Source organism: Seriola dumerili, unplaced genomic scaffold (genome assembly GCF_002260705.1).
Source record: "Seriola dumerili isolate Sdu_G_001 unplaced genomic scaffold, Sdu_1.0 BDQW01000073.1, whole genome shotgun sequence".
Taxonomy (NCBI): domain Eukaryota; kingdom Metazoa; phylum Chordata; class Actinopteri; order Carangiformes; family Carangidae; genus Seriola; species Seriola dumerili.
The window spans coordinates 6,084,616-6,100,001 of NW_019174328.1; the positions used below are offsets into that span (position 1 = coordinate 6,084,616).

Sequence of the window (15,386 nt, forward strand, 5' to 3'; positions counted from 1 at the left end):
CAAGCTTCTCTGGCAGCAGTGACCTTTCTAGAAAATTATTTTGTCCCCCCTCTCTCTCTCTCACTATCTCTCTCTCTTGCTCTCTCTCTCACTCTCCCTCTTTTTTTTTACCCTTTCTGATAACTATTGAGGCCAGGCAGGCAGGCAGGCAGGCAGGCAGGCAGGCAGGCAAGCGGCTTATAAGATGTCGCCCTTCACTAGCTTCAGCTAAGAGGTTGGTCACCTGAGACTTGACTGACAGATAGTGAGGGACCGTGGGGACCTGGGAGGTAGACAGGGGAGAGAGATGACTGTCTGCTGGTTTGGAGGATCTTCCTTTTTTTTTTTTTTTTTTTTTTCTCCCCTCTCCTTTTCTTCCTTTTGTGTTGTGTGTGAGATGCAGCTCCCCAGTGAGTGAGAGGGAATTTCAAAGCACCTGCAGAGGAGATGAGCTGCACAGATAACCAGTCGAGGTGAGAGAGCTAATCCTGCCGTTACGCCTCACGGGCGCACAACACAATTGAGATTTCAGAACTGTCTGGCAAGACCAAAGGCAAGCCTATTGAATTTTCCTTTTTTCACCATCCTCGATGCTTCATACCTGAGTAGTGGTCAATACTTTATACATCTAACTCTCTGGTAAAAATGGAAAACGTGGTATGAAGATATTGAACCAAGGATTACACACAACAGCCATTCTGAATAATGCATAGACAGAACTTCTGATATTTATGAATAATTCCCTGAAATCCTGGAGTTGATTTTTAACAGCGATCCAACAGGAACATAGAATTGAATCCATTGTTTCAGGGAGCTGGTAGCTGATACAGATATTTGATATTTTTGCTAGCAGGCTGACCCACACACTCAGTCGACAGACTTCCCCCTCCCTTGGTGCTGTGCCAGCTGTTCTTTGGGCACACAGAACTCTATTCTGGGTAACATGATCCTGACTAGGGTGGCACTCACAGCAGGGGAGCATTTGCTGTTGGACCGTGGAAGCAGGACAACTGTGTCCCAGTCACGTGCCGTTATGTGTGACGAGCAACAAATCTGTGAAGTGGTGGTTGACGGTCACTCCTGAGTGGAGGAGAAATGGCGGCCTTTATTCCTGTAAAATGCTGACACAGTCAAATATTAGAAATCAATATGGTTTGTGTGGCTGTGAGCTCTTCCATCTGGTTAGAGCAGATTTTAAACCTATTGGATTGGGTTTAACTTTACTGCTCGTCAGCATATTTTGCAAGGCTAATAAAACTCCAGTGTGTCGTTGTAGCCTTGGATTGGCACTGTCCATCTTTTTCGCTGCAGCTTGTTTCTCTTTTTCACTCTCTGTCCACAGATATTTCTCCAGATTCCCCCGATGCCAGAGTCATTTGGCACATATCCTCCTTTCAGTCACTGGACGAACTCCTGATCTTACCCTCCACAACACACCCTGGAATCCTCCTCCATCTGAAACAGACACACACTTGGTCTTGTGCCACTGCGAGCTCCCATCTGCTGTCCTGGCACCGCACACACACATGTAGATTAACTACCTCATCTCACTGCATGTTGGTCCTGGCCAGACCCAGAGCTCATCCACACGCACACACACACACACACACACACACACACACACACACACACACGACTGTCCAGGCATTTTATAGGCAGCTATGGTGTGGAGTAGCCTGACAGAGAGGTCAGACAGAGATCAGGAGCCTCCCAGGAGAGTCCGAACAGGCTGGCTGGTAATATTATAACCTCCAGGCTCATTCATGAAGTGGTCAGACTTGGATGAAGCTACTTCTTTTAGTTGAAATTGCTTCATAACCTCAGACACAGTCTCTGCTGACACAGAGGTGGTGCAAAAAGAACTAGAATTACCGCCTAGCGGTCGCACGCCTCCACTAACGAGTCAAATTGCAGGAAATATGGTCACAATCTCTCCTTTTTCGGAACATGATGATGTCACAGTGAAGTTGACCTACGACCTTTTGGATATAAAATGTCTTCACTTCATCATTTTATCCTATTAGACATTTGTCTGAAAATTTGTCATAATTAGTGCATGAATTCTTGAGTAATGGACAAAGACCAGTTTTGTGAGGTCACTGTGACTTTGACCTTCGAACTCCAAATTCTTATCAGTTCATCTTTGAATCCAAATGAAAATTTTTTGCCAAATTTAAAGAGAAATCCCCTCAAGGCGTTCGTGACATATTGTGTTCATGAGAATGGGATGAACAACCTAAAAAGGACATAGCCAGCACAGCTCGACCCACAATCCAATGCAGCTGCACACCCACCAGCCCCTAGAGGACGTGATAGATTGGACCACACTCCAGCAGCTGGGCTGGAGGTTTATGCAGGAAAGTAGCAAACAAATTTAATTGTTTTTCTCTCCGCACCCAAAAAGACTTATGATTAATTATTCAGTGAGTCCTTCGCCGTCCCCGCGGTGAAAGCAACATCTGTCATTTATTTAAAGCACAGCAACTCACAGGGAATCAAGTCACAAACACATTATGGTTTCATGTTTCCATTCGAAAGTCTTAGCACACCTGCTGTTTACAAAATAGAGGATAAAAAAGTCTCATAGAAAGGATTGTTATCTTTGTTGTCTCCTGCGGGAGCTCAACAAATGTATTGTTCAAAATTAGCTCTTTGTCTCTCGTCTGGAGAACAGGCATCAGATGGCTGATGAGGGCAAACACTCGGCTTTCAGTCCATCTTCGTGCACAAACTCTCCTGTCAAAGCTTTTTTACTTATGTTGCTCTGGTGAGTCTTCCCAGTACATCTAAGGTCACTTACATGCTGATGTATTATTTTTATGATGCTTTTAGTGGAGTCCAAATCTGAGGTTTTGAGGTCTTTCTGTCAAAATATCTGCAACTTTTACATCTATCAACATTATGTTCTTTCTTTTTTTTCCCTGATCTTCAGCTGATGCATTTGGGAATACAGTTCACTTGAAAGGTTGGCTGCATTTAGGAATTCATCGAAATGTGCAGACCAGACTGTGCAAAATTTCATCTGAGTTTCCCTGGACAGTGTTTCTTGCTCAATTGAGGTGGAGGGATAATAACACAAAAATGGAATTGCACACTCAAAAGACTCTAACTTTGAAGATACCCACTTCATTTGGCTGATTAAAGGAATTCATTTTTGCACAGACTGTGGATCTCTTACATTACAAATGCATTTGGGAGGTTTAACTTCACAGCCTGTGAGGAGAGGAGATAAAGTTACAGCTGCCAGTTAACTCTCTCAGTGTAGATACAGGCATATAAGTGTTGTATTAAACAGCTAGTTTGACATTTTTTGGGAATGTGCTTATTTGCTTTGGGTTGGATGAGAAGATTGATACCACTCTTTCCTCTGCACGACAAATATAAAGCTAGAAATGATTAGCTTAGTGTAGTATAAAGACTGGAAACAGTTAGCCTAGCTCTGTGCAAAGAACAACAACATTTCTGTCATATTTACCAAAATGTCGAACTATTTGTTTGAGACAAAATATGAACTCATCCTCTCACCACTGGGAGCTAGCGTACTAAACTTATTTATTATGGCTGTTTGGAAAATGTGACAAAATAAAGACCGCTAAATGACTTATTTTTACAACTACATTTATTTTAAAAAACAAAAAAACAAAAAAACAAAAGCAAAAAATAGAACAAAAACAAAAAAGCAACCAGTATCCCACCAGGGATGAGACAGTTTATGGAGAGAGACATTTTTTAAAAGCATACAAACCAGCAAACTGTAATCTAGCAGCATCCAAATGTTGGAATCTCCAAAATCATCATTTATATATTTAAATATATAGTTTTTTTTTGCCCTGGCAAGCTACACACTTTACAACATACACAGAGCTTTATCTCTCCTTAGTGCAGAAAAAAATCAAAACAAATACCCTTAATAAAATAAACAACTTTAGGTTAAATAAGCTTAAATAATAGTGTTAAATACAAGACACTTCTGTGGCAGATATGTACAGAAATAAACACATTTGGCATTGTAAGTGTGGTTCACTGGCGCTTGCTCTAATGCTCTAGAAACCACTGCATAAGAACACATTTTACTGTGATAAACTACACACACACACCCACCCACCCACACACACGCGCGCACACACACACACACACACACTCACACAAACTTCCGTACACATGATTTTATATCAGTGAGCCACAGACAAGGCATGTGTTTATAAAAGACAACTAAAAGCAAAGAGAAACAATCCATTTACAACCAAGAGTTTTAGGCACAGTCTCTTCCTGTTTTATAAATACATGTCAAATACAACTGCTGCTCAACAGGAACTCTTCACGTTTGTGCTAACTTCTATTTTTTTGTTGTTTTTTCTTTTAAACACAGTTTCATAACTACCACTTTGTTATTGCTAGGACATCGTGACAGTGAATGGAAACTACTGACAAACATGTGTGTAGGGAAAAGCACCTTCAAACATCAAATTTACTGCCATGTGACCCTACGATTACAACACTGAGGAAAAGCAAAAGTGGAATTAATTCAAAGAAAAATGGCCCAGAACATCAAACCTTGAAACTTTTGTGACTTTGGGAATCAGAAAATCCAGAGAAAACAAAAGGGTCTCAGTTGAGCTACATTCATTTTTCCCCCCACGGTACATTTCAAGACCGCCACATGTGGATTCCTCTTGGTGCAAGCAGACAGTAAGTACCACTTCATTATGTCCAGTACATTCCTCCCCTCCTCCCCCCTCGCCTCACCCTCCCTACTTTCCTGTGTCCGTGAAGGCCGGCACAGAAACAGCTGTGTGACAGTGTGCGCAGTACGATACAGTACAGCTGAGTATACAGTACAGTAGGCTGACGTGACATACGTAGGTAGACTATATGTTGACTACAGTAAATGAGCTTTACATTCCACTACTGTAAGAAGATCCCAGGGACTCGGGCGGGGCCCCGGGGTTTGCCTTTCTCAATTCCTCTCCAGGAAGTTTCCCAAGAGTCTTGTTTACCGATGTGGAGAAACCGTTAACGTCAGAAACAGCCTCGCACTTCAGACGGAGGAGGATCCCAAAACTAAGGTCCAGATCAGGGTTTCAAGTCTCTCCACACGGGTCTGCATGACAGTCTCCAAAGTAAGGGCTTTTTAAAGAGTCTTGATTACTCTGTGGGCCGCTAATGGTTTGTTTTAAAGTTTGTTTGCCTGTGGATCATCTGGGAGTCTTAAGTAGGAGTTGAATGGGTGCCCAGGAGGAGTGAAGGCCATCTCACGCTCTCTCTCCCTCTCCTTCTGCAGGTCTCTCTCTCTCTCTCTCTCTCTCTCTCTCTTTCTCTCGCTCTCTCTCTCGCTCAAGGTTTCTTATCGATGGTGTGAAAGAACCACTCTGTGAACTTCCTGAGCTGAGCCGCCGCTGTCTGGCTTTCCTCCTGCAGTCGCATGTTATCCTGCCTCAGGTGTTGCACCTCCTCCTGCAACATCGCCTTATCCTCTTTCTCCTGAACACAGAAACACACACACGATCATGCACACACACACACACAATCAACACCAGGACATGAAGCAAAAACAAATGGATACAAAAGAGGCTGATAAAAGCCCCCACTATTACAAGAACATCCGTCTTTCGTCAGCGCTGTGTAAATGGGAGGCATTAAAATGGCAAAGCAGTTATTTCTCTGCCTCGACAAAAGTGCATTTCCTCTCTCCATTTTAAGCACATTAGTGGGGGTGGGGGAAGTGTTGGGTTGGGACACAATAAGGAAAGGAAACAGGATATTGAATTAAGTGGACTAGTTTGTATTACACAGACCTCGGGGCACCCATTACTCAATGTCTATTCTCCTGGGCTATGTGTCACAGACATGCACTGTTCGCTGACGTGGAGAAGGGGTGCATAAAGGTGATGAAAACATAATCAAGAAATTGGTTTGATATATGTGAACTCACCTTCCTGAGGTCATGCTGCAGCTGCCTGAGGATCACCTCCAACTGGTTGACTTTGCCAGTTAGTGTGGAGGGGGAGCTGCTGTCGGGGAGGACAACATAGGATGTTGTTAGGATTCAAGAATGACTCATTTATCACATAAATAAAACACAATGACACCTTCTACCAGGACACAGAGGCTGATAATGGACAGTTGGTTCAGGCCTGCGCCCTTTAGCTGCTGTTGCTCTGCCTAATTTTCTCTTCTCACACAGCATTCATGTTCACCTGCGAAATGTATTTGAGGATGAGATGTAACCAAAGTGATGATGTTACACCATCTGAAGCTTTTCCTCACCACAAAACAGAGCAGCACAGAGCTGCCAATGTTACACTGAACTCAAATATACTAACACCATGGTTCCCATGCAGTGGATGTTGCAGCCCTGCACAGATATTTTTCTGTACTTAGTAAGCTAGCATGACAGTTTAACCCACTGCTCACACAATTGTCCTTGAGTTTTTGGCTTTGTAAAGGTGATAATACACCATCTGCCAAACTGTAGGGATAATGCTCTTATTAAGAGTTTCATGCACACCGCTTCATCATGTGGAAAAAGCTTCTTCACACGCCTGCTGTGCCTAGGAACGGTTGCTAAGCTATGATTGGACAATCACTATTTGGGGACGGGGGTTGAGTGAAGTCAATTAGTCAATTATTCACTTGACACTGAAGCATTGGTGCTTGTGTGTTTGTGTTTGTCGGTAAAGCCTACTCTGCTTCCAGCGCTGCTCCCTCCGCCTCCACCACCCGTCTGGTCAGCTCTCTGGAGATCTGCAAAGCCTCGGCCCGCTGCATGTCCGTCATGGTGCAGAAAGAGGCCACGCGCTGGTCTGGAGACAGAACAGGTGACGTAGCAGGTCATAATCTGCCCCTCACATCAAGGGACAGGAAGTGTGTTCAGCAGTGCATTTGGTGGTGTAAACATGCAGCTAAGATAGAGCAGAACAACACAACAACAACCTTCCTGACAGGATGGGCTGATTCATTCATGCTTTATATGAATGAATGCTTCTGGTTGAAGCCACGAAGGGCAGTCCTCCCATACTAAGAGATCTATAGTCTGACAATAAGGAACAAGGTGGTAAACAGAGCATTTTTTGACTATCACAGATAAAGTAAGTCCCTTGGGGGTTGCTCCAATGCCCTCACCCCTCTGAGTTTCCTCCGACAGCTGTTTGGCTCATAATGGGCTGAATCCCAGAGAGATGTAAGCCACCAGTCATGCTTGTTTTACCATATCAGGCCCTTAAGCTTGCTCAAAGCCCCATGGAAAACCCAAACTTGGCATGTTACGCTTAGGGACTGCTCAGTTTTGAGGCGTAATGCTCTTTTCTTTAGAAATCACTCTCTCTCTCTCAAGCCTTTGGTCTGAGACTAAAGATAGGAGGATCTGCATATTCATAGAAAAGATTAAGGAAACCCTTCCATTAATTTAGCCCCCAAATGAAAGCTAATCCACTCCAAGACAAAAGCTGATGGAGCCCAGAGTTGGTTGTTCAGACGAGGCAGGAAAAGGGAGACCAAGCTTTCATTTACATATGAATGAACATTTTCCTCATATTCGATGGCTGCATCAGAAAGATTAAAGACTTCGAGGAAAGCAGTGACGGGCACAGAAAAGCAGCTTGTCATTTTTTTTTTTGCGTGACCTGGTGTGTCCACAGATTTAGTGGACAAACGGCAAAAAAAAAAAAAAAAAAAAAAAAAAAAAAAAAAAAAAAATCTAACAAAAGCAGATTACATTGAAGGGAAAACACGACCGTCGATGTGAGTGAACATACTGTGCCGTATTTATTTGTGAGGGAATAATAAAACATATCCAGTTGATGACAACGCAAGCTTTCACTTATTGCACCGAAAGCCTGGCTGTTGCTGAAATTTACCAGAGCCCATTTTTAATTCCATCTGATTCTACTTTCAAACGTGTGGACGCTTCAAGCCAATTCAAACTGTCTTTTTGCATCATGAGTAAGAGCAGTCTCTCAGGATCTACATAACTAAGGTTATCAAGGCCATATATGCTTTACATCTCTGCCAACCTCACATCCCCTGGCTCTAAACAGAGCTGGTTAAACAGACATGGCACAATGGCAGCCCGGAGCCACTTTCTGCTCAGCAACAAGACTCCAGCTTACACAGCGCTTTTCTGGGCCAGCCAGGCTGCCGTGACAACTGCCTTCTTGCTGCCAGTCAGACTCTGCATCATCTCCACTGATTCCACTCTTATTAAATGATATGCTGCAGGCTATGCAGCAATAAATGCATCAAAGAAGAAACTCTACAGAGGATTCATTAATTATGACAAATGAATGGTCACATGCTACGTTGCCTGCTCACTGGTCTCGGGGTCAGACGGAGTTCAAGTGGAAAGAAACTCATGGCATGTTAAGAGTTTCCGTGATAGATGGGGAATACACTGGCATGAGAGAGGTCAAAAAATGTACTTAAACTAGGAAAAAAAATGAACGGTGATGATGCTGACCATGAAGTGGTGAGGCTGAGTAAAAATGACAGCTTTCAGTGTTAATAGGAACAAACATTCATGTTGTCCTCATGAATTTATACGAGTACTGAATTCCTATATCACACAAAAACCACAAATACTCTAAAGCAGCCATTCAGACAGATCATAAGAAACAACAGTCCATCCGAAAAAATTGCGTTTTCTGGTTCTAAGGAGAGAATCTGCCGCTTTGGGCCAGATGAAATGTCTGTCTTCATTTTGTAGAAGAAAAAAAACCCAACATTTTGAGTGGACCATATTCAGATTTTACGGACAAAAAGCCAAGAGAGGAACTGAAATTACCCCAAACTCTAAACCCAAGAGCTTAATAGTAAAAGGCATCACTGTAAGAGCTCTCCCTGAGTGGTGACTTGCTGGCTTCATGGTGAGAAAATTGGCTCCATGTCTGGGCTGAGAAATGATGGCTCATTTTTCCAAGTTATAGTGCTTGATGGGAATCACAATGGGTCTCAGAGCAAAAGGCGCAAAAAGCTGAAGGATTCCCAAAAGTCACCTCCTACAGCACTAAGGAGACACTAGAAGAAACACAAACACACTGAGCACACAAACCTACACATGCAAGCCAGCGAGCACTTGCAGATTACAGACACACACACACACACACATACGTGCTAAGCAGCCAGGGGGGAGGAGGAGGGGGGGTGAGGGGGGGGAGGTTGCACAAGGTGCCAGCAGCTTCAGCCAGGTTGGTTACCTTCAAAGGCTCGTGCTGCGTCAACCAGGTGGGACCAGTCCAGGCCCGAGGCTGTGTCTGGGAGGGGCATGAGGCCCGGGTCGCTGAACTTGGACCTGTCCGCCAAGGAGCCGTCAGAGAACCAAAACTCATCTGCAGAGACAGGCAGGCACTCCGATCAGTGTCTGGCCTGGGTTTGGGACTAATCTGAGTCGCCCATCAGTTTACCTCAGACAAGAGGGGTTGGGAGAATGGAGGGGCTTAGAGGGGGTAACGCAGGGGTTTTATTTGGACTAGTCATCGATGCTACAAGGGATGATATTTACCTAACTCAAGCCCTACACATCAAAACACCTAGCTTGTCAACGCTCACTAAAGTTGCTGCTATTCAATCATACCTTCAACTAAGGCCAACTCTAATCGAATGTGTCTATATAAGAAATCCTCCTGAAGGTTGTAAACAATTAAACTTTGAGAAGAATAGTTTTGTACCAGTGTGACAGCATGATAGGCTAGCATCACATTAAAACACCTTCTCTGCATAGCACTCGCAATTCGCTGTCTGAGGGGTGATAAATGACTTGTCTAAGTGAATGTCTTCATGTTTCAATCAATATCTCCTTTCCCTCCCCTCTGTCTCTGCCACCCTCCCTCCCTCTCGGCCCTGAAAGACAGGGAATGCAATAAACAAGCTCCCCTTCTGCAGAGGGGCGTTTAGAAAAACATGAGTGGAGAAGCAGAGAAGAGACAGAGAGAGCTCGAGGTGATGCTGACACTCTCCTTTCAATTTATCCAGCGTCTTGGAGCTTGAGTGATTCACTGTTTACCAAATTGGGCTGTTTCAGTAAGCCTGTGTGCTCAACTACCCTTCAAAACAATCAGGAATCCATCAGGTTGACAGCCAGAAGAGGCTAAAGAGAGAAAAATCTTTCCAAAAGCCATTTTCTATCTAACGACGGTAGCTGGAGACGGGTGAGGAACGGTATGGAAATGAGACAGGAGGGACAGACAGGGGAAGCAGGCAGGGACTGATGAGTGAATGAAACATTATGTATGACAGACATTGTGACACTTCTGATGGAAAAATAGGCATGTTCATGTCAGAGATCTTAAAGACCTGCAGCGGCGCAGGCAGGACACATCACCTCTCACTGCTAATACATATTCAGTGGACGCTGGGAGGACAGTAGAGAGGGGAATACTGGCCAGAAGTGACAGGTGTCTGCTTAATGCAGACGGAGCGGCGGGCCCCTTGCAAGTTGCAAACCACTTCACCCAGTTCAAATTAGTTGGCTATATTGAGGAGTGTTGCTGGAGTGTGTACCAGTTGTTCTAATGATATTGGTAGGACACAAGTAGCTGGCTCTTCTGGTGCCAGAGAAGAAGGATGATAATCCAAGAGCAACACACAGAGAAAGTTTACATCAGCCTTCCTGTCTCAAAGAGGCGTTTTTAACAGATCAGAGTTCTGTTTCTTCTCTATAAAGCAGCTTCTCTGCAGCATCTTTGGTCAATGCTACATCCACACCAATATGTTTTGGTTTTAAAACGAATCACTTTACACCTGGTGTCCACGCTACTCCAGAGTTTTTGAGCAAACGGAGACTTTTGGAAACCCCACTGGCCCCACTTTAGTTTTTAAAACTGTGGGGTCGTGTTTTAGAAGCAAAGATTTTTTGAAACGACTTCTTTTTTGATTCTTGATTGGGTCTTCCCTGATTCGTCACGCTCCAATCACGTGACCCTTTTGTGGAAGAAAACCACATCTCCCAATCTATGTTTTCCACTGCCATGGCTGCCTTAGACCCATGTGTTACTTTCCACAGCTCTACAATGGCGGTGGTCCAAGCGACAAAGACATTTCCAGTCTTAGCTTTAGCCATTGCTGCTCCTCATTCATAGTATTTTCTGCAACTAAGCAACCAACTGCAGAGCAGACAATCTGCTTCCTGTTTACACTGGCATATGCATGCCCAATGTACCTGAATGGTCATGTGATATGTGTTTTCTAGCATTAGTATTGACAATTATTTATTTATTTTTATTATTATTTCTGATACAGACTAAAACACTTCATTTTTCTTTTAAAATGAAAACGTAGTAGTGTGGGCGTAGCTCAAGTCAAGTACTGTGAAGATTTTTTGATTTCTTTTTTTTGCACCAGCTAGCCTAGTTGTGAGTCATATGTACTTACTTCTTAGGTTGGATGCTCCCTGGTTGTGGATCATACGAGGAGGCAATGTGCTGTGGTAAGGTGGGGTGGTGCTGAACAGGATGTCGTTAGGCATGGCTTGGTCCAGCATGGAGCTGTGCGAGCTGGTGTAGGACGAACCCTTCCGATTACTACACACACTTTCGTCCGACAGCGTCCGATATAATGAGCGTCTTGGTGATAAACTGCCCACTGCTGACACCTGTGAGAAGGAAAAAGGAGAACAAAATTACCTCACCAAAATACAGAGCACAGAGCTGACTGCCCTCCAAACCCCCAGCAATGGCCCCCTGTCTGCACCTTCCCTGCCGTTCCTCGGCACAGCAGGTTTACACGAGCGGGCAGCTGGGTGGGTAAGGAGGGAACATCAGGGAGCAGTGTCAGGAATCAATTACAGTCTTTGCTCTCAGGAAAATGCAGATGGATTGAGCACAGCTGGAGAGTGTCTGGCAGAGTGGGAAAAACAGGGGACAGGGCTTGTGGAGGTGGTGACAGAGGTCACTGCGCCGAGGCAGCCAGTAGTCACTGAGCTTAATGTGAGAAGCTACAGAAAGCAGCCAAGACTCAGTGTAGCTGCCACAGTACGAGATGGAAGAGAAAGTTTTTTTTTTGATGCATTGACAGACAATCCAGAGATGTATTTGAATTTGATTTAAGATACAAACACAAACATAAAGAATACCAGAGTCCCTACTTACAGGAAAACACTGGCTAAAAGAGGATTGGTGCAAAGCAACTTTTTCAAATGCAATGGCAGATTATATTATGAGGACGATCACGACCACATTTAGTCAAGCCGGAGGCAAGGGATAAAAATTATCCAGATATAAAAGAATGTGATATGTTGTGAACACTAGTCTATCAAAATGTGTCCTGAAGAGAATTTGTAATTCTCCTTATGAAAATCCTACAGCTGCCAATAAAATAACAAAACAAATAAATGAACACAATTTAGCGAAGCTGTAGGTATAAAGCACTAACTGCTTTGTGCATTGTCTCTAAAATAGGAGGGAACCAATGCAAGACAATGCAGAGGTCAAAAGAGAACTACAAGGGGAGGCTGGCCAATCAGAAAAGCTGTGAGGGCTTGAATAGGACCGTCCTGAGGGGATGTCTTCTGCACACAGAGGAGAATAACACGGTATACAACTGCAGAGATACTAGAGTTTCATGGCTGTGGCCAGAATTTTGACAGAGGATCTCCTGTTTAAACACACAAAACCACAAACACCAATCCCATCCATCATTGTCCCGTTTAGCTTACATAAATATGGCAGGAGTGACATCAAAAGTAGCCACAAATGATATGCGGGGCAGTTGGCCAGATGGGTAAATGTCTGCCTTTGGCTTCCCAGCTGTAACCAACACTACACTGGTATCCCCGCAAGCCAACACCCAGCCATCTCCATTTCAAAGCCCGATCCCCCCACAAATCCCATGGTGAGAATTTAACAAACATCTCGTACGTCTTTAAAGTGGAGATATGTACTGGAATTCAAAGCAGCGCACATATGCAGCCTGCAAAGAACATATCAGAGGCTTTGACTGAACAAGGTTGTCCCTCTCTTATTGCAAGTTTTCCCACCCAACTTTACAAGATTAGACCCTGTAAGGTTCTTGCTCATCAAAACAACTTTAAACAGGATTTGCTGCTCTCTTATATAAAGCAAAAATAGCACAGATTTAGAGCTGCAATAAATGGAGTCACGGCAAATGAAACCATTTGCAATAGGGCTTAATGTTTTCTCAGAAGCCATCTATTTATTACATCTACAGCACCACGTCAGGCTCTCTGAAAACATCTTGGCACTGCTAAACTGAGCCTGCTGTGCACATTAAGCACAAAATATTGTATTAATCAAACCTGTAAAATTACTGACTATTTCAGTGTGTCTAAATTCAGACTCGCAACAGACTCAGCCTGATTTGGGCTACAGTGTGTGCGGATTCATTTGTACAACAGCAACGCTCTTATCAGTCAAGGCAGCAGTGACACATCCACCTAGATTTTTCCTGATTTCCGTAACTTTTTTCCTCACTGCCCAAGCCGGACAAAGACAACAACCAGCGTTGGAAGCCTTTGACGTGCCACTTGGGAGGATGTGTTGGACAACCACCTATTCAAAAGCTTTTTTCTTTCCCACAGGAGGTTCAAAAGAGGTATGCTGTGGGAGAATAAGCTGTGAACGGCCTTTCCTTTACGTCAGCCACACAATAGTCTGTCTGTCTGTGGAAGGGCGTCCCAGCGGCCACCTCGCCTGGCAAGGAAAATCTTTCCGCACCTGCTCACCCACACAAAGAATGGCACTGGATGACTACCAGAAGTGACACACGCATTAACCTTTACCGTATACTCTGTTTAATTACTTAGGAGATTAAGCAAGTCAGATTGTATTAAATCAGAAATAAATCAATGATGTTTCCAACATTGTCATTACTGTAATTTGATTCCTTAACGTGCCAGCTGATGATTGAAAACATACAGGCCCTGTGAAGCTGCTCCTGCAAAAGAACAGTATGTGTTCATTGGGATCAGATGTGTATATGGTTGGAGTGTCTGGCTTTGTGCTCTCTCTCATGCACATCTCTCCCAGATTGCTTTTCCACACACACTGTATTATTGAACTGAATCAGACAGGAGAGTGAGATTACAACAAAGACCATACTCCTCTTTGAATTCAACAGGCAGCACTGTGCACCTTTCTACTGGTTACTTTCCTTCTCTGCGGGAAACAAGATAGAACCAAATGAAAGGAAATCACAGTGCAGGCCTGATACACCTGCTTTTCATTTTACAGTTGCTGATCCTGCCTATTCTCTTGTAAGTATCACATTTACTTTCCTGTAAGGCTAGTGCATGACAACAACGACAACAAGACAAACTAATCAGTGCACTGAGCTGCTTCATGTGACGGACAAGGCCGGTCTGTGCCAGAGGACATTTTTGTATTCACAAGGGATGAAAAAATAACCCATTTGTATATCTCCAGGGTCCCTTCCTGGTAGATAATGGATGGGGGACGGCGCAGGGAACTCAAGATGCAATTAATAGAGTCTGCAGGATCCGGGAACATCAAACATCGATGCACTCTCTGCAACTTCCTGCCTTTAATCCATGACATCCCGACTGAGCAAACTCAGTCCCCGTTATAAATTAAATTAAACACCCTGTGCCAGTCAGTGGGGACTGCAAGGGTCTAGTGTCGGGAGAGACAAGGGGCTCTATTTTAACAGTACAAAGCACAAGTGCATTTAGAGCATGTCCATATCACTTTTTCTATTTTAACGGTGGAAAAAACGGTTGCTGTGCCAAGTCCAAAAGGGAGTGTTTTGGGCATAACATGCAATAAACCAATCAGAGTGCCATCAGAGTTTAACACAGAATTAGATTCACTTTGTGGCGAGTTGATTACATATTGTTACTGACCAGTGAGCCCAGTCCTGGCATGTGCATAGCTCTACAATGAAGGAACGGCGCAAATCACAATGTTAGACATCTTTTATGTTATATATAAATTTTCAATTCGTTATGAAACTGGACAAATTAATCTGCTGTATTGTAACGTTCCCCCTGACACATAAAAACATCTGAAGTGCATTTTCAGCACACTCTATACACTCTACACGCACACACACATTGTGCACCTGACGCTGTAGGCTCGTGCATATTACGCTCTTGATAATGTGCCCTTAAAATAACAGTGAAATACTGCTCCATTGACTTCAGACCAGGTTTTTGTTTGTTAATCGCACAAATCGCTTTCCACTGCCAAGATAGCAATGGCCAATAACGCGCCTGACCACAGCTCACTTTAAGACCCACAAGCCCATGGTGCACTCAGATGGGCACAAGTGTTTTTGGTATTTAAACAATGAGAGCACTGGACGGGAAAATGACAACTGTGTTAGTCTGAAACCATCAAAGACATTTATGTTGCACTTTGCGCTGCTTTGCATCAGGTGTATGATAGAAACCAAGTACTATCAGCTGTGGTGCTAAGGAGCTTGCTGATAGGCAGCAGATG

At 43.8% G+C, this 15,386-nt stretch overlaps 1 protein-coding gene across 1 annotated transcript in view; it reads right to left on the reverse strand.

Moving 5' to 3' along the window:
• Positions 1 to 3,575: 3,575 nt before the first annotated feature.
• The window catches only part of sipa1l2 (signal induced proliferation associated 1 like 2), a 51,876-nt gene continuing 40,065 nt past the window's right edge, over positions 3,576 to 15,386 (reverse strand). Inside the window, exons 16-20 of the mRNA XM_022743897.1 lie at positions 11,344 to 11,563; positions 9,171 to 9,302; positions 6,665 to 6,782; positions 5,912 to 5,990; positions 3,576 to 5,460 (exon numbers count right to left, since the gene is read on the reverse strand). Of these exons, the coding sequence (XP_022599618.1) occupies positions 5,314 to 5,460; positions 5,912 to 5,990; positions 6,665 to 6,782; positions 9,171 to 9,302; positions 11,344 to 11,563 (696 nt within the window). The 3' untranslated portion in view covers positions 3,576 to 5,313. The remainder of the gene's footprint in view (positions 5,461 to 5,911; positions 5,991 to 6,664; positions 6,783 to 9,170; positions 9,303 to 11,343; positions 11,564 to 15,386) is intronic.